Below are 25,019 nucleotides of genomic sequence, written 5' to 3'. Positions count from 1 at the left end.
ACTGCATGTGGTTTATAGAACTCCTGGCTGACACTTAGTGAGAAAGCGAAAGTTTTGACTATTTTATCCTTTTGTAAACATTCAGTTAGTGGAAATGTGTTAACTTCATCAGGGAGTAGTGGTTAGCTGTTATTTGTAGTTACCCTGATAAGTAACAGAAGTTCTGACTCTTTGACGTCAGACTCTGGGAAAGATTTGACTGTCCTTTCCTTCACTGATGCTTTTCTGTCTCTCTGGGGTGAAAGAAAGTGAGATTTTTAAGTTGGGAATGTAGCAGAAGAGACTGGCTCTGGTTTTATAAACACTCATTTCTTGGGTTGAGAATGGGCATTCGATAATCAAGTCTTCTGGTGTTGGCTGTCAGGTCTTTGAAAAGCACAGAAGCTTGGGGTTGCACAGGACAACCAGTTCTGTTTTATTTCACAGTGGAAAAACATAGTTGCTTGGTTACCCCTGAGGTGTAGATATGATTTGATTTAAAGAGCAAAAATCTCCATAGCAACTGGATTGTAACTACTTTCCATGGTTACATTCTATTGGGTGTTCAAAGATGAAGTAGGAGAGTTGCTGACAGCTTTAGGAACCATTTAGGCTTCAGGGGAGGTCTGAAAGGCAGAAGAGGAAGCTGTTTCCTCTATTTTTTGTAGGTGGCCGTTTTTCCCTGTTGTAGACAAATCTGTAGTTTAGAGATTTCTACTTCCCTCAGGATAGGAAAACTCATTTTTTTGGATTCTCTTGATGCTAGAATTGTGATGCCGCCAGACCAGTAGGTGATCTGTGTAAAACATTGCTTGCTTTTTTGCCTTTAAATGCAGTGGATTTCTCCCAGAGGTTACTGTTTCTTGAACTAGCTCTCCAGGCAGGTAGGTTTCTGGAGTCTCTAGATTTCTGGTTTTTCATCATCCTAGGATTAATTGGGTTCCTGGGCATCTTTGATAGGGTTAGGTCTTGGTTTGGCTGCTGGCTTAGCCCTGATGTGATTAGATTAGCTGGACAACCAAGTCATACTGTTCTTTACTGTTTGGCTTAGGAACTCTTTGATGTAAATTGGTTATAATTGTATCTAATGGCTTTTTAAAAAGCCAGTGATAAAAATCAGTGATATAATTCATATGGGCAGTCAGTTGAATCATACATGTGAAATCTCCGTTTTCAAACTTCAACTTGGTTTCTTAACAAAACCTAGCTAAGTAGAGAGTAGACAGTGGGATGTCCTGTTGCTCTTACAAACCCTTTGAAGTTGTTGTTGGGTGTTTTTCCCTAGCTTGTTCTAGTCTCAGGAATCTGTGGATGGGTTAGCCAGGACTGTAATATCATTCATTAATACTCATAGTGTTTGAAGATTTTTTTTTCATTTCCCTTAATCTGCCGACAGGCTTCTGTTTTCTGCTTGGCACTGCATTCTCTGGAGGGTCAGCTCAGTCTCTTGCTTTTTTTTTTTTTTTAGTCTCTGCTTTTAAAGAGGTCTCTGATCACTAGTATCTGTTTTTAGTTACCTCTACCCCAAGTGGTGGTGAGAGACCATAGGACAGTTCTAATATCCTGTGGCTAATCCAAAAGGAACACTTTGCCTTAATTGGTAGGTAAGAAATCAGATTCTGACCATGGAGGTATGAGGGCTGAGAGTTGGGATGGTTCATTTTGTTCTTCCATCATCTCTGGCAGGTTCTAAGCTTGCACGTACAAATGGTATGGTAGCTGTTATTTTTTATTATTACAGATGAAGGATAATACTCTGTAGGGAGAGAAGCCTATGGTTATTCCTAGGATTGAGTAATCATAATTCTTTATCATTATTATATAGCTATTTATATTTAACAAGGCACTTTTATTTTCTTATTTGAACCTCCTAACTGAGGTGGGTAGGACAGATTTGGCAAGTCTGTAACATCTGGATCTGTAACAGGCTTTTAAGTGCCTAACTCAGTATTCTTTGGCTATATCATACTTATGATTTGTACCTGTTGATTATATTTTTATTTTCATTTGTATGAGAGGCAGGTTGATGGCATTGCCTCACACTGAGAAAAATAACTTGCTCTCAGAGCAGCTAGAGAGGGCATCCTGATAGGAAAATTTCTAGAAATTCAGACACTTATTTCAAGGCTATGTAAAAGGATTTCTTATCTTCAGGAATAGAATCTTAGTAATTTCATCCAGTTAGTTTTTTGTTTCCTAAACTGATGTGTGAGAGATGGGGTCCTGGTACTTGGTACTTAAATAGCCATGGGGTCGGATGGGTTAAAGTGCATGGCCTTATTTCCCATGAGCGTGATCTTGTCATTGTTTTTCAGATCCTGCTTGCACCATTGTGGTTTGTGAATTTGGACACGAATAAGAATTTCTTCCTACTCCTCCCTTTTCTAAAGTTGTCTCCTTCTGTATGGGAGATGAGTAGGACTTTGAGATCCCAGCATCCTATCTTAAGTCTGTATCCCACCACAGCTCATTCAGATCCTAAATGAGGACCTCAAGGGTAACCTGCTTAGCAGAACCTGCAATTGTAGCTTCTCATCTTGAAGCTAGGAAACCAGATCTTTCCTGTAAATAGTCTGCTCTGTGAACAGGAATCCAAGGGGTAAGGTATATATATTTCTGTCCCTTGAAGAGGAACAAGTAGAGGATATGACATAGCCTACGGTAGGGGGCTTAGGCCTGAATTCAGCCAAGAGGCTCAGTTTCCATTCCCACACCTCAGTGACTTACATGAGCTCCAGCTGCACCTGTTCTCAGTTTAAATTTCTAGTTATCTTACACAGTCATGCCTTATATATTGATTTCTCAGGGATAGACTGGTATAGTGAAGGGGCACAGAAGAACTGGAATTCTGTTCCTGGCTCTAATAAGTTTTGATCTAGGGCCATATAAATTCTCTGAGCATGTTTGTACACCTGTAAAATGGAGATAATGATCCTTTCCTTTGCCTGTCTCAGGATTATTGTGAGGCCCAAATGAAGGCCTGTGCATGGAAATCCTTTGAAAATGAAAGTACTCAGAGAAAGGGAGATGACATTGGAAGCATTTAATGAACTGTGCATTTCAGTCTAGCTTTCTTGCTTTAATTGGACCCTGGGCTGAGACATGGGTCATGCCAAGACATAATTGGTTATTTCCAGTATTTCAGAGTTATGGTTCAAAGGTGAGCAGTAGTGTTTGGTGACCTTGGGCTAGAGAACACTAAGTAATCGAGTGATCCAAGAACCCTTTCTGTGTTTTGTCTGGTGGTTTACACTTACAGGAACTGGGGAGATTTTTATCCTGTGTTACAGTTCATCTTTGCTCTTCTCTCCAGAAAGTTGAGTGAGGTAGCAGGGGGAAGGGGAGAATGGGGAGAAGGCCATAGGGAAAGGTGATGCTTGGGACAGTTGGAAGCTTTGTTATGTGGGAACCATGTTTTATGACATACTCCTGGAGAGGAGGGTTTGGAGGCCTGGAGGTAGCTGGCAACAGCTGGGTGCTGTTGTGTGTCCAGTTTGGGACCCATCAGGTAGCATGCCCTGCCCCCCTAATTGCTAACCCTCTGTCTGCTGCTTTATCAGACTACGCGTTTGTTCACATGGAGAAGGAAGCAGATGCCAAAGCCGCCATCGCGCAGCTCAACGGCAAAGAAGTGAAGGGCAAGCGCATCAACGTGGAACTCTCAACCAAGGGTCAGAAGAAGGGGCCTGGCCTGGCTATCCAGTCTGGGGACAAGACCAAGAAACCAGGGGCTGGGGATACGGCATTCCCTGGAACTGGTGGCTTCTCTGCCACCTTCGACTACCAGCAGGCTTTTGGCAACAGCACTGGTGGCTTTGATGGGCAAGCCCGTCAGCCCACACCACCCTTCTTTGGTCGCGACCGCAGCCCCCTGCGCCGTTCACCTCCCCGAGCCTCCTATGTGGCTCCTCTGACGGCCCAGCCAGCCACCTACCGGGCCCAGCCCTCAGTGTCACTGGGAGCTGCCTACAGGGCCCAGCCTTCTGCCTCTTTGGGTGTCGGCTATCGGACTCAGCCCATGACAGCCCAGGCAGCCTCTTACCGCGCTCAGCCCTCTGTCTCCCTTGGGGCTCCATACAGGGGCCAGCTGGCTAGCCCTAGCTCCCAGTCTGCCGCAGCTTCCTCGCTTGGTCCATATGGTGGAGCCCAGCCCTCAGCCTCAGCTCTCTCCTCCTATGGGGGTCAGCCAGCTGCGGCTTCCTCGCTCAACTCCTATGGGGCTCAGGGTTCCTCCCTTGCCTCCTATGGTAACCAGCCATCATCTTATGGCGCGCAGGCTGCCTCTTCCTATGGGGTTCGTGCGGCTGCCTCCTCCTACAACACCCAGGGAGCAGCTTCCTCCCTAGGCTCTTATGGGGCCCAGGCAGCCTCCTATGGGGCCCAGTCTGCAGCCTCCTCACTAGCTTATGGGGCCCAGGCAGCTTCTTACAATGCCCAGCCCTCGGCCTCTTACAATGCCCAGTCTGCCCCATATGCTGCACAACAGGCTGCTTCTTACTCTTCCCAGCCGGCTGCCTATGTGGCACAGCCAGCTACAGCTGCTGCCTATGCCAGCCAACCAGCCGCCTATGCTGCACAAGCCACTACCCCGATGGCTGGCTCCTATGGGGCCCAGCCGGTTGTTCAGACCCAGCTGAATAGTTATGGGGCTCAAGCATCAATGGGCCTGTCAGGCTCCTATGGGGCTCAGTCAGCTGCTGCGGCCACTGGCTCCTATGGTGCTGCAGCTGCCTACGGGGCCCAGCCTTCTGCCACCCTGGCAGCTCCATACCGCACTCAGTCGTCAGCCTCATTGGCTGCTTCCTATGCTGCCCAGCAGCATCCCCAGGCTGCTGCCTCCTACCGTGGCCAGCCGGGCAATGCCTACGATGGGGCAGGTCAGCCGTCTGCAGCCTACCTGTCCATGTCCCAGGGGGCCGTTGCCAACGCCAACAGCACCCCGCCGCCCTATGAGCGTACCCGCCTCTCCCCACCCCGGGCCAGCTACGACGATCCCTACAAAAAGGCTGTCGCCATGTCGAAAAGGTACTGTATGCCCCCCCGCCTCTGCCCCCAGCTGGGGCTTAGGGCAAGGGGCTGAGGTTGGCAGGGGAGGGAAACTGGAGCCATTGGCCCCTCCCTTGGTCTTCTCTCCTCCCATGGGATGTCCAAAGGCCGAGGGGGTTGATGTCTGTGAACTTTTCTGGTCACCAGGGTTCAGGTGGAGCATTAGTGCTCAGCCTGGGGTGGTGCCAGCTAGTCAGGCTGGGAAAAGTGTCACCTGTCTAGGCTAGCCCAAGTGCCATTGGAGCTACTGCCTGCAGGATTGTGGCCCATAGCCTTTCCCACCGTCTCAAGGATCCTTAAGCCTGTCATGTGGTTGTCCTGGCTTTGGTGGGGTGGGTTTGAAAGAGTAGTCCCTTTGGCACTCACTGGCTGAAGGCAAGGTGTATGAGGTGCGTCCACTCTTTGGGGAAGTTGGGGACCTTGCTTTCGTCCGCCGTTCTGTTGATAAACAACCAAGGTCTTTCTGTGCGGGGCCCAGGGGGGATAGTTTGTTTGTGATTTGGGAATATAGACCAAAATCCACCTTGGCCAGTTGAGAAGGGAGGGCTTCAGTGGTGGGCTTGGTTTCCCACTGAGTTGAACCAGGCTTGATTTCTTGCCCTGGATAGGGTGATGAGCCTTCTGACAAAATCTTGTTTGTTGGAGACCAATCATCACACCCTCCCTATCCCCATTGGCATCTCCCCCATGCCCACCTGGAGCCCTCCCCTCAATTGTCTCATTCACCAACTGTCTTCTTCTCTCGACTAGGTATGGTTCCGACCGGCGTTTAGCCGAGCTCTCTGATTACCGCCGTTTATCAGAGTCGCAGCTTTCGTTCCGCCGCTCGCCGACAAAGTCCTCGCTGGATTACCGTCGCCTGCCCGATGCCCATTCCGATTACGCACGCTATTCGGGCTCCTATAATGATTACCTGCGGGCAGCTCAGATGCACTCTGGCTACCAGCGCCGCATGTAGGGCCATCCTGGGATGGGGCACCACGGGGGGGAAGGAGAGGAAAGGTGGGGTAGGGTGCAGACCCAGGTTATAACCACTGGCCCATACCTCTCCTGTTTGCGGTTTTTCATCCCCTCTACCCTGTGGGCCTTCCCCAGGAGATGATCCTTTTGAGTGTTCGGCAGTAACCTTTGTTCCTTCGCCTCAGCAGCAAATCTTGCTACTGGCTCTAGATCTGCGGTTTCCCCTCTCCCCTGCCTCCCATCTCCCAGGATGGGAATTTCTTTTATGTTTTTATTTTTTCCTGGCTCCCTTTTATTTTTGTGCGCGATATTTAAGGTCGTCTGGATGGGGAAGCAACCTGCAGCTGAGAGGTCGGCGGCGCCTTTTTCTTTTTAGATGTGAGGGAGGCCAGGAAAGGGTTAGCTTAACCATTTCCTATGCGCCAAGCTGTGCCAGCAGTCCAGGGGGGCCCTGACTTTGTTCCTCTATAGACTGTGTTGAGACTGAGTTCCTGTCGGGACAGTCGGTTGGTATATGTCCAAATCCCTACTGACCCCCTGATGTTCTAGCTGATGCTGAGTGGCACAGTCCCACATCCCCATCTCCCCAAGTAGGTGGTGTTAGAAAACCTTGATTTTTTTTCCCTTTTGTATGGACTACAAATAAAACTTGGGGCAATTTGCAGTTTGGAAACCTGGTTGTCATTGTCTTGATTGCACTCAGTTTCAGAGGAGCCAGTTTGACATCCAGGAAGACATGACAGCTAAAAGGAAGGCAGCTGGAGAATCCCAGGGCAGATGAGGAAAGGGGTTTGAATGTGGGAATTAGTGATTTCCCTGCTGCCCAAAGGCATTTAGGTCATCGTTGTCCTACTAGTCTGCCATCTTTAGGACTGGAGAGTCCAGACCAAGTTGCTTGGACTTCTCAGCCCTTAACTTGAATTGATCACACCAAGTAAATTTATTGCCCATTTTCCCCTAACTTATCTCCAGTTCGGGAACAACCTGTGCTCCAGTAGGGTGGTCCTGGGGTATGGCTTCTCAAGTGAGAAGTGGGGAAATAGGCTGCTTTGGTGCTTACAAGGCTAGTCTCCAGGCAGTGGGCTTGAGTGAGCGTTGGAGCTGGGACCCAGAGGGGAGCCAGTAATGGGGTAGGGGTGATTTCAGTGTCTGGTACTTCCCTGTGGTTAGCGAAAGGAGGAACAGGGACAATTGGAAGCAGGTATGGGGGATCTGGCAATATACCTGGTATTTCGCCTGTTGAACATCACCGTGGAGCGTCCTTCCTGCGTCCTGTCAACTTCTACCATCGTAGTGCCGAGACTCACTTCCCCTATCTCCATTTGTCAAGGTTTCCAGATGTTTTCTTGCTGGGTTTATATCTGAAGGTGACCTCAGACTGGGAAAGGGGTGAGGTACAAGCATAACCCAAGTAGGGATGCTGGGTTAGAGGGAGGAATTGAAGAATCTTTTTATATTTTTATTCTGGGACTGGTGGGTGGGGTGGGTGTGTTGAGAGGACCTGGCAGGGGGGTGGGGGGCAGGCAATTCCAGGCAGGGACAAGATGGAGGCTTGGGCTTACTAATAGTGAGTGAATGGAAGAAGACTGGTCGGGTAGGAACATAATGATGTTCCTTTGGGCATGGGGACTTAAAGAGATTCGATTTGGGAGTTTGCTGGGGCAAGGTGATTTTGGGCAGTTATATGTGTCAATCAAGTGGAGTTCAGGTGGGTTCTTTTCTGCCTCTCTCACTGGCTTCTCGTGAATTTGCCTGATTCAGAGTAGCTTGCCCCAGATGTTTTCTTTCCTCTGCCCAGTGGGCAAAAGCCTATGATCTTTATAACCATGAACTCTTGTGGATGCTAATTGGGGTAATTTCAGAGGGTTACTGGGGTCATAGCTCTTTTCCTTGTTTCTCTTTCTGCTCACTGCTTTGCCTCCAGGTGCATTGCTGTTCCTTTTCATTTCTTTACAGGACTGTGGGGGGAGTTCAATAGGTTTCTTGTCACTTTTCTGCAGGGAGGGTGGGGTGATCTGAGGGCCAAGCTAACCAGCTTAGCTCTGGTTATTACTCTGGAAAATACAGGGTTGGTTGATTGCAGGGCTGTGATTGTGGCCTGTATATTTGTAATATTTGTCATGTGGCTTTCTCTCTTCCTTTTTCTCCAGTGAGGGTTCTGCCACTACTCCAATCCCACGGTTCCTGTGGAAAAAAAAAAAAAACAAAAAAAACAAAAAAACACTTAATGTGCTCTTGAGGCCAGTGTTGATGTTCTTTATTGCAGCCCAAGTTCTTCAGAGTGACCTGGCCTAGATGATCACTCTAACTGCCTGTCATCCTTAGGTCCTGATACCCTTTCTGCCTCAGCCCTCAGGCTTTTCGTTGTTTAAGCAGAAGAGTCTACAAAGCGAAATCATTTGTCATTCTCTTCTTCCTTGCAGATTGTTTTAAAATTCCCTTTGTCCTTTTTTATTTAAATTATGCCACCTGTGTTAATCCTGTAGCCCACTCCTTATACCTGGCTTTCTGTGGACTTCTAAGTTCTGGGTCCTATAACCTGAGATGGTTGGGTTGAGTGAATGGGAAGACAGATATTTAATGTGTGTTTGGGGAGAAGAGGGTGGGGAATATGGGCTCCCAGTGTCCTTCAGATTTTTGCACTTCTGCATCTCTCACCTCTACAACTCGACCTTCATTGGAGAAATTTAAGATGATTTATTCCTGGAACAAGATCACATAGAGGCTTCTAGCCTTGTCAGCCTGCTCTCTTCTGAGGTTTGGACTTTGTTTCACATTCTGTCTGGGGTAAGCCTGGGGCTCGATCCCTTGTATTGGAGATAATGGGACTGGCACTGACTGGTCAGCCTCTGGGCAGGCTGCATTTCTAGTCATGCCCATCAGTTAAGCTCTGCCAATGTCTGTGCACAGACTGCTTATTCTCTAGTCATTTTGTCCCATCAAGCCATGTAAGCTGACCATAATAGGGGATGACTGAGATCATAATGAAAATACATTTCTTAGATTTATGGACTATTATGTGATAGAAGGTTGGGTAATAGAGAAGGTAAGATGGAGAGCAGGTGATGGCAGCCTGGATTGCTCAGTTGGTTAAGTGTCTGCCTTTGGCTCAGTCATGATCCCGGGGTTCTGGGATTGAGCCCCAAGCCAGGCTCCCTGATGAGTGGGGAGTCTGCTTCTCTGTCTCAACCCCCCACCCTTCTTCCTGCTCATGGTTTCGTTCTCTCAAGTAAATAAAATCTTTAAAAACGTGTGGAAAGCAGGTGAAAAACTTTATAGTTACTTTTAGAGAGATCATAAGTGGTAGAACCTAGAGTTTTCCAGAAAAAAAGTTCTTAAAATTATTTCAAGTATAGCTCTAAGTCATTTGAAATACAGTGTTCAAGTAGCTGAGCCCTTGCGCTGACCTTGAATTTATAATAGGGAGGCAGGACCTACTTCAATGAACTAGTTACAGTTAATAAACAATGCTAGGGTAGTGGAAGATAAGGAAGAGGCAGCTCCACTAGTTAAAACTTTCTGGAGATGGAATTTGTTTGGAAAATTGTCCTGGTACAGAAAGAATGACTAGTGGTGTTGGCTCTAAAGTCACAGGTTTCCCGAGTTTGAATTGTCACTACTTAGCTGTGTGATTTTGGACATGTCAGGAACTTTCGTTTTTTATCTATAAAATGAAGGTAATTGCTAACATTTATTGAACACTTGCTAAATAAGCACTGTTAAAAGGGCTTTTCACAAAGGAATTACATTTGCTCTTCATTGCAGCCCAAATGCCAATTAAGTATTTTGAAACCTCTTTTATAAATAGGGAAATTGAGGCTATAGGTTAAGTAACTTAAGATCATATGGTTAGAAAGTAGATCAAGGGATTGAATCAGTATTTTGAATCGAATTATTCAGAACTTTGTAATCATTATAATACTGTGGAAGGATCAAATAAGAACACGGGACAAGTGTAGGACCTTATATATAGACAGTGCTCATTAAAAATGCTAGCTATCTCATAGAGTTAGAACATTCTGAGGAGATTGGGGTGGCCTAGTGGAGCACATATCCGAGCAAAGGACTTTGATGTAGCTGTAAGTGCAGCACATATGAATAATAGTGAAGCAGTGTATTTTTAAATGAGTGGTACCTAGGAGTGAAGTTGGCCACGGACCACACCAGTTTTTGTTATCTCCAGCAACACTTCAGTGTCCTGAGATCAGATTCTCCTTGAGTATAGAAAAGAAAGGTATGAGGATAGGGAAAAGTCGGTAAGGGGAGGGTAAGCGAGTATAGCTGGCAGTGGGATTGGAGGTTTAGAAAGCCTGCTTGACTGGCCTAGTCAAGGCAGGCCAGTCTGAACATCCCTGGCAAATACTCGTTTTTAATTTGAACTCTTACCTAAAACAGTAACTCGTTTCTGGACAGGAGCCAGAGTTATTAATGTGTATAAATTATATATATTCACCCACAAGGGTGTGAAAGTAATAGATTGTTTATTCACATTTGAATGGTTTTCACTGACATCAGTGTTTCCTACCTAAGTTTGGATTTTCCCCTCATTTCCCTTTCAAGAGTCCAGGCTTCAGGCACTTGTCTTTTCAAAATCTGCAGTCAGAATGTATATTTATGCTTGGCTATGACATACAGCTTTCTAGATAACTTTGGACAAATCACTTTACCTTTTAGGTGCTTGGCAACCTGATCAACAAACTAAGAAATCTCCCAAATGACATCTAAAGTGTTCTGGACAAGGTGTTTTTAAAACACTGCATTCAATCCTATTTTGGATTGTTGGGTTGGTAAGGTTAGAGGTTTTGGACCAGATGTCTTTAATTTATAAGCCTTAATAGTTTTTAAGGAACAAGTATTAAGCTTCTTTAGTACTCAGTAAAATAGAGTTGGATAGGTGAACATCATGGAGGTGGTTGAACTACACAGATCTTTCTACGTAAAGCATTTTGCAGCATTTGTCAAGCTGGTAATCTTGGTAATCAAAAGCTGTAGTGTAGGTTACCCCCCTGGCTTTTGGGCACCTGATTTTTCTGTTTAGGGAGACTGGAAAGCGTAATAGGTGATAAGGGTTTGATTTTAGAACTAAGTGTCCATGGTCTTAGCTGATATTGACTGAAAATCCAAAGTATTTCTCCTTTTGGTTTCTAAGAAGTCTTGCATTCATCCCCCCCCCCCCCCCCCCGCCCCATGTTAAGTCAACAAATAATTGAGTACCTACCATGTTCCAGGTGCAGTTCTAACACTGAGGATAGAGAAGGGAAGAAGAAAAAGTCCCTGCCCTTGCACAAGTATTTGATGGGGGAGGGGGGTAAGAGGTAGAACAAAATGGAATGAACACATAGGATTTCAAGTGGTGGTAAGTATTTGGAAAAATAACATGAAGTCATGGGATGAAGTTTCAAGGTAGGGTTGGAGTAGGAGGGATGGTTTTGGATGGGGTGGTCACCGAAGTACCTGGAGAAAGAATATTCCAGTCTAAATGAACTTGAAACAAAAAGGCCAGTGTACTGGAGCATGGTTGGGGTTTGGAGTGTGTGGGGTGGAACAATGTGTTGGGGGTGGGTTTGTTTAAGAAATTGGGAGATTTTGGCAAGAACCAGATCAGATAGGGTGAGTTTGAAAATTCCAATTTTAGTGGGTTTTAAGGAGCAGGAGGGGATGATTGAATGCATTTATTCAGTTGGATGAGCTTGCAAAATGAAACAAATATAACTCCCTCTTAAAGGCTTTCAGAAGGTAAATAATTAGATTGAGGGTGGGGGGGTGAGGGTGGGGCTGTGGTCTGCAAATCAGCATAGATTGTGATCCTGAGATTTATATTCCCAGTCCTCTCCCCTTTGGACCTGGAGAGATTCCTATAGAGTGAGTGGATCTCATCTGCTTTGGTATTTTGGAAGAAAGTTATCTCCAGGGCTGTTGGGACACACAAAATTTGGAAGATCAAACTGAAAGGAGCTGAGAGGATTTCTATACCAGATGCATTTCCCTGCAGATTGAGTGGTGACCCTCACCCGATGGCTGGCCACCTCAAAAGGGCACACACAGCTGACTAACGTGGAATTGATTTTCATCATTGATTATATGGCCTTTACTCAGTCTCAGAATATCAGCATCCACAATGAAAATGGACCAAGATTAGTGCACCACATCTGTAAATGTCATATTTCGATGATTTTAGGTCCTTCGCTCTTCCCACCCTAGAATAAGTCTTGACCAGTTTTTCACCATTTGATTCCTGAGTCATGTCCGGTTTTAAAATTCATTTCCGTAATTTTGACTCCTTCTCTTTATGGCCCCCACCCCCTTTTCTGGGGCTGCTTTTGACGGTCGTATATCATCTCTACTGATCCCTTCCTCATAGATAATTCACTGCTTTTTGTGTTTTAAGTTCTTTAATCTATCTCCCCCCCCCCCCCCCAACTCCCTCCTCAAAAGCTGCCTCGCAAAAAAGGGTCATTGCTTGCTCACTGAATATGGGATTACATGAAGATCCAAAGGATGAGAAAGAAAATGTGATGAGGGAGACAGACGCTCCGGAGAATGCTGTTTTGATTGTATTTTGTTTATAGATGGATGTGACTAGGCTTTTTTAAGGTCCGTTCTAGGAGTTTAAACCTACAGCTCTGGCTGATGGTGCCCAATAAAATAAAACAAAAAACTTTGCTGCTCCAGTTTTTTCTCAGGGCGGGGTGGGGGCGTTTTCAATATCCAAGGTCATACAGAGAAGCCGTTTCTTCATTTTGGACCCACCCCGGGAGGCTGGTTCCGCGCGGGAGCTGGTCTCAGCGCCTCCTGAGTAACGCAACTTCCAACCGGGCCAACTTCGGGGCCGTTATAACCTAGTTGAAGCTGCGCCCATTAACCGTTTCCAGAGTTCCTTTCATCACCTATGACCGTAGTTTGATTTTGGGGGAGCTCCGGGACTCCTAGGGCTACGGTGTGGATTCTTGGGCAAAGGACGAGGTTGGTTTTTCAGGTGGGGAAGCTTCGTTATTTTTCTTACCTGGCGTTGGGGTCTGCGTAAACTATCGCTCGTAGCATCCTGGCTGCGAGGGGGTGGTGGTTGGGGAGTGGAGAAATTCGGAGAAGGCAGAATGGAGCGGGGGATACTGTCAGAATATGCACGTGTCGGTGGCAAAACGTGGAAGCTTCACAAAATTGGCGCCATGAAACTAAAGACCGCCGCACCGGAGCTCCTGCCTGCTCCGCCTAATGGCGGGCCGCACCCCGCCGGCAAAGCCCACGTTTGTAGTTCCTCCCTCACGCCAATCTCTTGCCCAATCACTGGCTTCGGCTTCGCGAGATAGGCGCTCATTGGCATTCGTATAAAAGCTCCGGGGTTACTGACGTTTCCACCTCTTCCCGGCCTCTCAGGTAATTGGCGTTGGTGGTAACCAATCAGGAAGAGGATCTGCGGGAACGCCTGCCTTTAACTTAACTGAGCAGCCAATCCGGTGGTACACTCACCTCCCCTTCTACCCAGAGTCACTGCTGCGGCCGCCGCCATTTTAGCGTTTTGTCAGAAGCGTCTGCGCCGCGAGGAAGAGCCCCTGCTGATTTCGGTGCGGGTGAGAGACTGAGCCCTCCACTGTTGTTTTTTTTTTTTTCCCCTGTTAAATCTTATCTCACTCCTTTGGGCTTCACGGGTATCCTAGTGGGTTCGCGGCCTCTGCACCCGTCTCTGAGAGCCGACCTCGGTGCTGGGCATTGCGCGGTAAGCCTGAAGCGGCCCTTCCCCCACGACCTCCCCCGAGAATACCCTGCTTTCTCCCCACCTTGCCCTCTATCCGACTCGGCTCGGTTTCCTGCTTTTGAGGTTTCCATAGAGATAACCGCGCTTTCCTTAGACTCAGGAAAATTGAAACCCTTTTCGAGAATTTCTTGGCCCGTGAGACGTTGTCTGGCTGATGAGTCTGAAGCCCCCTTTTTTGGCCACGCATTTCCCCGTACTGCAGGAGCTCTTAGGATGGCACCTCGGGAGAGGCGTTCCCCACTCCTGCACTTCCTGTACTGCCCTCATGCCTAGCTCTCTGTCCCGAATTGCCCGTTCACTGCTTCCAAAGAAAACCCTAAAACGTAGCTATTCCAAGGCCCACTTTTCCGGAAATGGTGGCCACTCGGTTGCGAGAGAAAGAGCTAATTGATAATTTCAGTAGTCAGTTCAGCTAGCCAGTAGTTAGACATTCGTTTTCTGACCTCTCAGTGGGTAGAGAAGCCCAGTATTCCTAGCCTTGCATGTATGTTCTTATTTTCGTTAGAAGCTTTTCAACTCTTCTCAAATCCTTTGTGTACTGAGGACATTTCTGTTATAGACCTCATCTTATTCTTAGGGATTCTACAGCTGGTACTGTAGCAGGCCTCCTTATTCCCACTTCCCTTTGATTTTTGTGTGGAAGTGGGTGTGTAAGAGAGAAGGAAGACTGGAAATGTTTGCTAGAGTCAAAGGAGATTGTAGGTTTTGGGTTTTTTTTTGTTTTGTTTTGAAGCTGATGTGAGCCTTAGGTCTTTTGTTAGAAAAAAAATTTTTTTTCATGCAGGCTACATCGAGATGGTTAAGCTGTTCATTGGAAACCTGCCCCGGGAGGCCACAGAGCAGGAGATCCGCTCACTCTTCGAGCAGTATGGAAAGGTGCTGGAGTGTGACATCATTAAGAACTACGGCTTTGTGCACATAGAGGACAAGACAGCAGCCGAGGATGCCATTCGCAACCTGCACCACTACAAGCTGCACGGGGTGAACATCAACGTGGAAGCCAGCAAGAATAAGAGCAAAACCTCCACAAAGTTACATGTGGGCAACATCAGTCCCACCTGTACCAACAAAGAGCTTCGGGCCAAGTTTGAGGAGTATGGTCCAGTCATCGAATGTGACATCGTGAAAGATTATGCCTTCGTGCACATGGAGCGGGCAGAGGATGCAGTGGAGGCCATCAGGGGCCTTGACAACACAGAGTTTCAAGGTGAACCACCCTCTTTGGGAAGAGGGTTGAACACAGGCTATGTGCAGAAAATAGGTTGGATAAGTAAGGGTGGGGTTTAGGGTATAGATGCAGCTGTTGGTGTTGATGGTGAAGCATTGTGGGTGATGGACTTAAAATGGAGAATTCATGGGATTTAAAGGCTTTACCTTAGGGCAGTGTCTGCACCACATGGCTTTAGTTTGGAACTCCTAAGGCTTTTATGCTTGTTAGCACAGAAATCCTTTCCTTTGATTTCCCTAGTTAGCTTTTTTTTTTCCTCACCTTTTCTTATAAGTAGGTTCATTCTGAATTTATTGTCTCAGCCCAGTATCAGCATTATGCTTTATTTTACATTTGAAGAACCTGGCAGAACTGTTCTAAGCAACACTTTTGGGAGCAGAATCCCTGTTAAGCTTCCCCTAAACCTCATCCCAACTCATAATCTCCCAGTAAAGATAACTAGTCACTAAATAGCTAGTTTTTAGATAAATGGTGTCTTTAAAGGGCTATTGCTCTTATTATGCTTCTACCAAGATGTTCTGTTTTGACAGTAAGGCCACTCCAGAACAAAGGTTTGATTTTAGAAGTTTCTGAGGAGAAAGATACTGGGGGGCGATAATGGCAATGCCTTTTTACTATTTTAGAGGGTGGACTCTTAACATCTTTGGTGAATAGAGCATTTAGATGGGTGTTAACCTTAGAGCCTTGGTTAGGTTATTAGTGTGTCTGGAGGGCAGCATGAATGATGGTATGGATTGTCATTTTATTTGGAAGGTTTTATGTTTTCTTGGTTTAAGATCTGAGCTCCTATGGCAAGAGTGGCAGTCGGGAAGGGTGAGTGTGGTAACCATGGTGAGTTGCTATCTATTCTCCCACCCCAACCCCTCCTTCCCCCTTTGTGTCCTCAGTATCAATAAAGCCTTTTCCCTTTGGTTGTAAACTATATTCAGGTTAAGAGGTACTCCCACAACTCCTTGCTACATTTTTAAAGTATATTCCAACCTTTTTAGCCCAGACAAGGTAGTTATTGCTTCTTTTCCTGAATACTGCTCTTGTTAAGAGTCATTGCTGCTGTTTGGGGTGTTTATTTTTCTTAAATTGAACCTTTCTTAGAGCTGGAGGTCCGATCATCATTCCCCCAAGTAATGGGTGCGTTGTGTCATGGGTATTGCTGTGCATTATTAAAGAAAAGTGTCCCCAGTCTCTCAGGTCTAGTTTGTTTTCCTTTTTTAATTGGTAAGTTGAGAATTATTTGCTGTCAGCAACTTAATTGGGGTCAAAGGCTGCTTTTGTGGAGGGTTTATGATGAGATACCTAATTTTTGGACACTCTTCTCCACCTTAACCAAGTCATAGAATGGGTGCTGTGTCTTTTTGTAGCAGTTACATACGAAAGGGGAGGTCAGTGTGTACCAATTCAGGACACCTTGTCCTTATGGTGTAACTCAGGGCTATGAACCTTAGGCTCTCTGGTGCTATTTATGCTTATTTATATTTTCACTATATTTATTATTAGTCGTTCTCCTTAGTTCTATTCAGTAGAGTTCTTTGTGCGTGAAGTAGCAGAATTTATTAAAATGGTCTTCTATATCCTTTCGCTTTTCAGTGTTGGGTGTATTCTCTATTTGCTCATTTAAAAGACACCAGTTATATATGTTTTTAAAGACTTAGTTTCTTTTTCTAGCTTTGGAATAGATAATATCCTCAATCAGGGTGTTAGTTAATGACCTTATATCATGAATGTGCAAGGTTAAGTTCCTTGGTTGCACTTGTTTTGCTTTGGTTTCGTTAGGTGCCAAAATGGTCCCGTGGGCAAATGCCAGAGGGACATGTGAGCACTTTAAAACGTTTAAGTACTTAATTGTGAATCTTAGTTCCTAACCTGCAATCTATTTACACTTACCAGATGCAGTATTTACAAGAGATTTTTGGGGGTAGTTTGATCCTTCCAACCTCTTTTCCCTTTCCTAGCTTGCTAGGACTTTAATTTTGCTTGTGAAATTGTTTATTTACCGATTTCTGTAATGTTGGTTGAGTAGGTGACCTGTTGACTCTCTTGTACTTCTGACCATTCACTTTGATACCTGCATGTTTGGGTACATCATAGCCAATTGCCTTGGAAGTTTTTGCTGGAATTTTGCATACTGATAAATTGGTAGATCATGTTAGCTGGAAATTGTTCCTGTGAAAAGATTTAAACCTTAAACTTTTTTTTTTTTTTTTTTTTTTTTAAGATTTTATTTATTCGTGAGAGACAGAGATAGAGGGAGAAGCAGGCTCTCTGCAGAGACTCGATCCCAGACCCTGGGATCATGCCCTGAATCAAAGGCAGACACTCAACCGCTGAGCCACCCAGGCATCCCAAACCTTAAACTTGCTGAAAAATTTCTTTTAAGTTTTTCGGAAGTAATACTTTTTATTTCCAGAATACAAACTAATTTTCAGCAGAAGATAATATTAACTGTGTATTCTTAGGCTCTCTGGATCCCTAGTTTAGGGAGAAAAAGTACTTTAATCTTGTTAAAGTGAATGCTTTGATACCCTAATATTACTGGTTATTCTCCATTTTTCTCATATCCCTTCCCCTTTTTCTTCCATTATTTTCATAATCTTTCTAAAAATTCAGGCATCTTCTGAATTACCTGTCCTGTTCCTTAGGAGGTTACTAAAGTTAGCTCTCCGATTGTAAAGAATCTTTGGTGGATTGAATATCAAGACCAGCAATTTTAAGGACTCCATTAACAGGGGAGGCAGTCCTTCAATGAGTATTTATTGTCCCTTCCCCCATTTCATGAGTGTTTTTCCCAGAAATCTTGAAATTTGCCCATCACACTCAGTCACGGATCATGTATGGGTCATATTCTCCATCACTGGTAACTTTAGGGTCTTAACTCTTCGATTTTGGGGTGGGGAACTGAGGGATTGGCCTTTGCATGGTTCTGCTTAATGAAATCAGTCTTGATAGTGAAGATGGGAAATGTCAGAATCTTGTGGAGCACTCTAACTAGTTTCTTTTGACAGTGGGCCATTGTTAGGGGTAGTTTTTGTCTGCAGTTATCTGGCAAAAGATGAAGTTGCTGGTTTTGGGGCACAAGCATTAAACTAGTGTTAGAGCTGAAACATTTCATCTAATTGATCTTTGCCTGAAATCACGTCATTATAATGAATTTGCATAGTATTTTTTTTTCTTTAATCTTTTGGCAATGAGTCCTGCATTAGAGTTGTCTAGGTAAAGCCATTGCTATGACCAGTGTCTGGGGTAGGGGCGGGGGCTATGACTAAGAGTGATAGCAACCCTTCTTGCGTCTGTTTCTTCAAGGCAAACGAATGCACGTGCAGTTGTCCACCAGCCGGCTTAGGACTGCGCCCGGGATGGGAGACCAGAGCGGCTGCTATCGGTGCGGGAAAGAGGGGCACTGGTCCAAAGAGTGTCCGATAGATCGTTCGGGCCGAGTGGCAGACTTTACCGAGCAATATAATGAGCAATATGGAGCAGTGCGTACACCTTACACCATGAGCTATGGGGATTCGTTGTATTACAACAACGCGTACGGAGCGCTCGATGCCTACTACAAGCGCTGCCGTGCTGCCCGGTCCTATGAGGCAGTGGCGGCTGCAGCTGCCTCTGCGTATAATTACGCAGAGCAGACCCTGTCCCAGCTGCCACAAGTCCAGAACACAGCCATGGCCAGTCACCTCACCTCCACCTCTCTCGATCCCTACGATAGACACCTGTTGCCGACCTCAGGAGCTGCTGCTGCTACAGCTGCTGCTGCTGCAGCAGCCGCTGCTGCTGTTACTGCAGCTTCCACTTCATATTACGGGCGGGATCGGAGCCCCCTGCGTCGCGCTACAGCCCCAGTCCCCACTGTTGGAGAGGGCTACGGTTACGGGCATGAGAGTGAGTTGTCCCAAGCTTCGGCGGCCGCGCGGAATTCCCTGTACGACATGGCCCGGTATGAGCGGGAGCAGTATGCGGATCGGGCGCGGTATTCAGCCTTTTAAGGCTTGAGGTGAGAGCGGTGGGGTGTCCCCTGTTCTGGTTTTGCCATCCCTCCTAAAGGCTCCAGTTAGGTTGCCCTGCTTGCTTGCTTTTGCTGGGTTAGGGTAGGGTTACTATCATGGTTCACAGGCTAGGGATAAGTCCTTAACTACCTAACTTTTTGAAATACATAAACATCCTTAGCCCTCATGGCTATTTTTCCAGGGCTCCTAGTAGTGGGAGTCAATCTGATGCTATTTATCCCTGGAAAAACAAAGAATGGTGTGATGAATCTTGGGTCACACTTATGTGCTGTAATTAAACGGAACCTGGGACCCATATATTCAGACTGAGGTGTGCTGTTTCTCAGAGCCTTTGTTGAAATTCCTAGGTGTGCGACATTATTAAGGTTTGCAGCTTACTGTTCTGCTTCGTGCCATGTGAAAGGTCGGTTATGACCTATAGTAATATAAATTTGATAATTAGTTAACTAGTCATCACTGCTTGGGTCCCAGTTACTATGAAGACTACCCAGTGGCATCATCTTAATCTTGAAGCAGCGTTTTTCTCACGTTCCTGAACAATTCACTCCCTATGAGCTTTATAGAAAAACTCTTTGAAGTTAAGTTGGGACAGAGAGAAGAAAAGGTATCTTAATTTATAAAGCTTTCAACAAGGAGTCTGGGGCATAGACTCAAATCCAACTTCACTCAGCTCAGATTCATTCCCTGAATATAGAGTGTCCACTCCGTTGCTCTGTCTTTGAATCTGTCCTATAAGAGCCTGTTTACTTTGTTCAATTTTTTTTTTTAAACTGTCCCACAGTGTTATGGTGGACATCTCTCCACTTCTTCAAGGTTTATGGTAATATAAATCTGCCATCAACAGCAGGGGTGAGAGATTTGCCTTAAGCAGATCACTCCCTTCATCTTCCCACTAATTACGGGCATTTAATACTCTTGAACCACCAGCTCTACCTTGAGTCCTCTGGCTTTTTCCTCTACTATACATTTTGAGCCTCATGATCCATTGGCTCTACCTGAGTATATTCTTTCTGATGCTTGCCAGCTTTGGGCTCCAGGTGTTTGAGTTTGCTGCTGTATTAAAGGGTGATTCTCAATGCCCTTTGTTTTGGGTAGACCCCAGTTTGTCCTAGACGTTACCTTTGATCCATAATTCAGTAGTGACAGTGTGAATGATATTCTGTTATCTTTCAGTTAAGGCAGAAGGTATGTGAGTTGCCCAGGATTATTGGGTAGGAAATCACTGATAGGGCTGGGAAAGTAACTTGAATGACTTGATATGTAGCTTATACAAGTCCTCCACTACATTCTTTTGGATAGGCAGAGTTGGATACCTGTTCAATTGATGCTGCTTTTTCCTAGACCTTTAATCATTTTTAACTTGGACCTTGGCAGTAAACCGAGTTTCAAACATGCTTTTGACTTTTAGACCAGAGAGCTAATTGGAACCTTTCTTTTTTTTCTGCCCTTCAGTGATAATTTGTGATGTGGAAATAACCTTTTCTGAGGAATGGTGATTTTAACATCAAGAGAAATGCATTATCTTTGGTTACTCTCATGAAAAAGTATTTGCTATTTAATTTAGAGAAAGGCCCCAGCCTGGGATTGCTTGACCTTCCCAGTTACTCTCTGACCTCCAAACTCTTTTCATTTTTAGAGGTTATTGTGTATACTGGGGATGGGTACAAGTAAACTTAAAAGGAGTGTCAAGTTACCAGACTTCATAAAGATATTCTTTGAAGTTTTAAGTAGGAAAGCCCTTTTGAGCTTTGCTGTAAAGCCCCTGTATTGTGCTCTCTTTCAGGTGGGATGTGTGTGGGCTGAAATTCCGAGCTGCGGTTGTGCATGAGAATACACCCTTCGTGGTACCCCGTCTCCGGGACGTTCTCGGCTCTGTACGTTCAGTCCCTCAGGAACCGTGGACCTTAATTTACCTTGCTAAGTTCAGACCACCTCTTCCTTTCCTCCCTCCTGCCCATTTTCCTGTTCTTCCTGTTCTTCAGTACTTCTGTAGTTTCCCATTTATGTTCTCTTCTCCCAGCAGGCCTCATTGTGTGCAGAAACTGGTGGGGGTTGTGCTGTCTCCCCGCCTCCTGCTTCCAGTGGGTATTGGACTTGGGAATGACCTTGATGAGAGTGTCACTGCTCCTGAGTCTTTTTGGCCCAAAGGCTTGTGGCGGGTAGACACATAGAGTTGGATAACTTTTTTTTTTTTCCCAGTGAAATAAATGGTTTTTCAACTTAGGGTATGTGTGCTTTGAGAGAGTTCTTGCTTGGGCTTGTGTCTGGATTCTTTATTTGTCCCTGGAAGAGAAGGGGAATATAAAAAGTTTGACATTCAGCTCTGGGTGAACATCACTGCAATTACTTTTATTGTAGATAGGACTTAACAGGCACCAAAGGAAAGAAAGATCGTGTGCGGAAGAAGAACTCAGGCAGGTAGTCTTATTCCAGTAAAGACTACTTTTATTGTAGATAGGACTTAACAGGTGCCAAAGGGAAAAAAAGATCGTGTGTGGAAGAAGAACACAGGCAGGTAGTCTTACTCCAGTAAAGTCTTCCCCCTGTTCGTACACCTTTGTAATAAAACCAACTTACTTACTAGTGGTTTTGAGATGGAAGTTTTTTCCTGTTTGTGAAGCCATCATCATGTACCTCTTACCATTCCAACCACCCAGTCAGTACATTTAGCTTGATTTATTGCCAAGATACAGTTCTAGGAAAAGGAATAGGAGGTCAGCCTTCATTTTTCATGCCATATGGAAAAATAAAGTTGTGGCTGTTAGTATTCTGCTGCTTTAGGCCAGTAAAGTAACACTTTTTTTTTTTTTAATTTTTTATTTATTTATGATAGTCACAGAGAGAGAGAGAGACAGAGACACAGGCAGAGAGAGAAGCAGGCTCCATGCACCGGGAGCCCGAAGTGGGATTCGATCCCGGGTCTCCAGGATCGTGCCCTGGGCCAAAGGCAGGCGCCAAACCGCTGCGCCACCCAGGGATCCCCTACACTTTTTGATGCCTTTTACCATCTGTTTCTATACCTCTCCCCAAATACAAATCTGAAGTGCTCAATGGTAGCACTAGCACTTCATTAACTTGTACTTAGAGCCTTTAGAATGATAGGCACAGGAAAAGGACCCAGCAGTGAGCTTTTAGAGTATTTAATAATGAGCATAGGGATGAATACAAGGAAGAGCCCTGTCTCTTAGTTCCATGCTTCTATCAAAACAGACCGTCTTCCAGATCTTTTTTTTTGTCTGTACCTTGTTTCCAGTTTTAACATTACATATAGTAGGGTATTTTCTAGAACTATTCATTCAACAAATAGCACCTACTGTATATGCCTTTATGAAAGGTGGGTTATGGTAAAGGGAGATAAGAAAAAGGATCTGGTTTTTAGTTGGGTGATTTCTCAGATTTTTCTTAAGGCTTCTATCTGACTGGTTCTAATTCATAGATGGCTAAGATGGGAATAGTTATGGATATAACTTATAATTTACTGAATGTTCTGTTGAAACCCTGTGATTGGTTTTGTATGTGTTATTTAATGCTCCAAGCAGCCATTTTTCTGTCCATTGCAATGTTTTATTCCTCTTATCCTCAAAATACAAATAATTGCTGAACATATAGGCTGTGTTTGATTGAGAAGTCTAGTGATGTAGAGTAGTTCCAGGAAAACTATTGGTGGAAATAAGGTGAAAAGGATGAAAAGAGTTCTTAGCTCCTACAGATAGGAAGTGGTCAGTAATGAAGATTATGAGTAAAGTTTGGTTACTTTCCTTGCATTTGGCTTTATTTTCCTTGGCTGGGTTGGATTTCTGCCAGTGCCACTTCTTGGAGGGTGGTGCCTACTTTGATCCCCTTTTCTCTGAAAAGGTGGACCCATCACTCTTTGGCATTTTTCATTGGTACACCCCTTGGTCTAATAGGTGGAGTTGGTAAGTTTCAAAAGGTGGAGACTGACAGTATTCATTGCTTCAGCAAATGATTTGAATGATACTCTGCAAGGTATTGTTGTAGGTGCTGGGTATAGTTGGGTATAGTTCTGGAGCCTAAGGTGTGTGGGGAGGACAAAATAATGTCAAATAGAGACTTATTTAGATGAGAGTAGTGGGAGGAGGCTTTTCTGACGTGATGGTATGTCAGTAGATTAGATATGGAAATAATGTATTTTTGCTTTATAAAACAGGCTGGTTAAAATCTTTAAAAGGAGTCATTTCTGCTTTGAGAGCATGGTCTCCCTGTATGTAATAGATAACCTAAGCAGTTTTTCATGACTCAAAATCTGGGCTAGGTTAATGCTACATTCCTACTGTGCTTTGTAATTATTGTTAAAAGGCAAAACACTATTAAAAATAGTGGAAAGTGGATTCTAAAACTATTTAAATTGGACTTGCTGATATTTCAACATTAAGATTTTGGAATTAGTGTTTAAGCTTCTGATCAAGTGTACCTTGAGTTGAGGCAACAGTCTGCTCTGTGTAACGGACAGAATTAGACTGTTGTTGGTTAGCTCAGGAGTTCTGGGGTAGTTTAAGAGTAATGCTTTCATATATTGATTTTTTTTGTAGGCTTCCACCATTTCTTCTGTTCAGTAAAGTGTGCTTAGCATCCTCTTGAGAGCTGATTTTGTAGTTCATGAAGTATTTAACTAGTTGCCTACTGTAAGTACACATGTGGAGAATACAAAGATAACTGTCCCCACCTTGCCTCTGCAAGCAGCTTTCTATTTAGGCCTTGGATGTGTAGATGATCGGATCACTCACTGGAAGGTTGGAGTGGAATGGTCCCAGTATTCTGTAGTGTTGGCATCTGGCACAGATCTGACCCATCTAATTCTGGATGGGTCAAAGGACTTAGGAAAGCTGTTTTTAGGGTAATACTGGGGTTTGATTTGGTGTTATACCAAAAGTTTGTTAACTTAGAGTTCTTCCAGGCATCAGACTTGGAGTTGATTTGAATGCCAAATTAAGCCAGACTCCTTAGCCCAGAGCTACCTCAGTACTAAAAGGCTCTAGGTAGAGCATTAGCATTATGGTATTAAGTACTGTTGCAAACTACTGGAGTGAAGTTTACTCAGTACTGAGCATTATGGTATTAAGTACTGTTGCAAACTACTGGAGTGAAGTTTACTCAGTAATGATGTTTTCTCTGTGGTCTCACGCGGAGTCAAAAAATTGCCAGAATAATGACAGTGGGAAGTCCCCTGAGTACTTTGCTGTGGGTTTGGAGAACAGTATAGTCTACATTGAAGCAGAGCAAAGTAGTTACAGAAGGGAATGTCTCCCAAGACAGAATTTAAAAATTCCTGTATTTTAATACTTATGAAATTTTTGGTTCATTTGAAGAGTGCAGAGCTGAATTCCTAAGTGCGTAGAAAATAAATGAAAAAACTTAAAGTGTTTTACCAAAACTTTAAAATAGAATTATGGGGCTCAACCTAGGCGAGATCATGGCAGCACTGAATATTTAGTAAAAGAATTGTCAACTAACTAAATTGGGAGAATGGGAAAGTATGGATGGGGAGTGATGGGATGTGTAAGAGCAAAACTCATTCCATAATAGAAATTAACAATTTTTTTAAAGTGGTAAATGGAGAGTATTGACCAACTTGAGTCCCATAAAGGTAAGAACAGCTAAAAAGTTGTTATATCTGGGGAAGATGAAGCTAGAGACTTGAAAGCCTTATACTATTTGTTAAGCCACGTTCACGGGTTATTTTGATAAAAAATAAAAGTTGGGGATGTCTGGGTGTTTCAGTGGTTGAGCGTCTGCCTTCTACTCAGGTCGTGATCCTGGGGTCCTGGGATCCCTGCAGGGATCCTGCCTCTTTCTTTGCTAAGGTCTCTGCCTGCTCTGTCTCTCATGAATAAATAAAATCTTAAAAAAGTTTTGTCATGCTAACAGCTCTTTTCTGTTTAAGCCTGAGATGATGGCTAGTGAACCTTTTAAACTAATAACAGTTTACTGTTCTACAGTGATACGTAAAGTAATAAAGTAATATGACTTTATTAACAAGTAAATAGCATCTCTGAGATACGAGGTGGGGATGGTGCTAGCAGTCTGTCAA

General features: G+C 44.6%; 1 protein-coding gene and 1 long non-coding RNA gene across 20 annotated transcripts in view; one reads left to right on the top strand and one right to left on the bottom strand.

Moving 5' to 3' along the window:
* Nucleotides 1-25,019, top strand: part of RBM14 (RNA binding motif protein 14) — a 45,473-nt gene that overhangs the window by 2,259 nt on the left and 18,195 nt on the right. For 2 of the 19 annotated variants that reach the window (XM_025445686.3, XM_025445687.3), the window contains exons 2-3: nt 3,540-5,004; nt 5,776-6,658. The exons of 1 other annotated variant lie outside the window; for it this stretch is intronic. In XM_025445686.3, coding sequence (XP_025301471.1) covers nt 3,540-5,004; nt 5,776-5,983 — 1,673 coding nt within the window. In that variant the 3' untranslated portion in view covers nt 5,984-6,658. Of the gene's footprint in view, nt 1-3,539; nt 5,005-5,775; nt 6,659-13,359; nt 13,700-14,522; nt 14,946-15,742; nt 18,958-20,753; nt 21,194-25,019 lie in introns of those variants that run through there. 16 more of the 19 variants (XM_035701604.2, XM_035701605.2, XM_025445688.3 and 13 more) reach the window with 15 other exon arrangements.
* On the bottom strand, nt 6,644-13,362 carry LOC112659205 (uncharacterized). Its single transcript, XR_003136271.3, has 2 exons — nt 12,989-13,362; nt 6,644-8,169 (listed from the first exon to the last, which is right to left on the bottom strand). It is a non-coding gene; the product is annotated as an uncharacterized LOC112659205 (long non-coding RNA).

This window comes from Canis lupus, chromosome 18 (assembly GCF_003254725.2).
Source record: "Canis lupus dingo isolate Sandy chromosome 18, ASM325472v2, whole genome shotgun sequence".
NCBI lineage: Eukaryota > Metazoa > Chordata > Mammalia > Carnivora > Canidae > Canis > Canis lupus.
The sequence above is the reverse complement of the archived record's forward strand: the minus strand, read 5'-3'. Positions and strand labels throughout refer to the sequence as shown.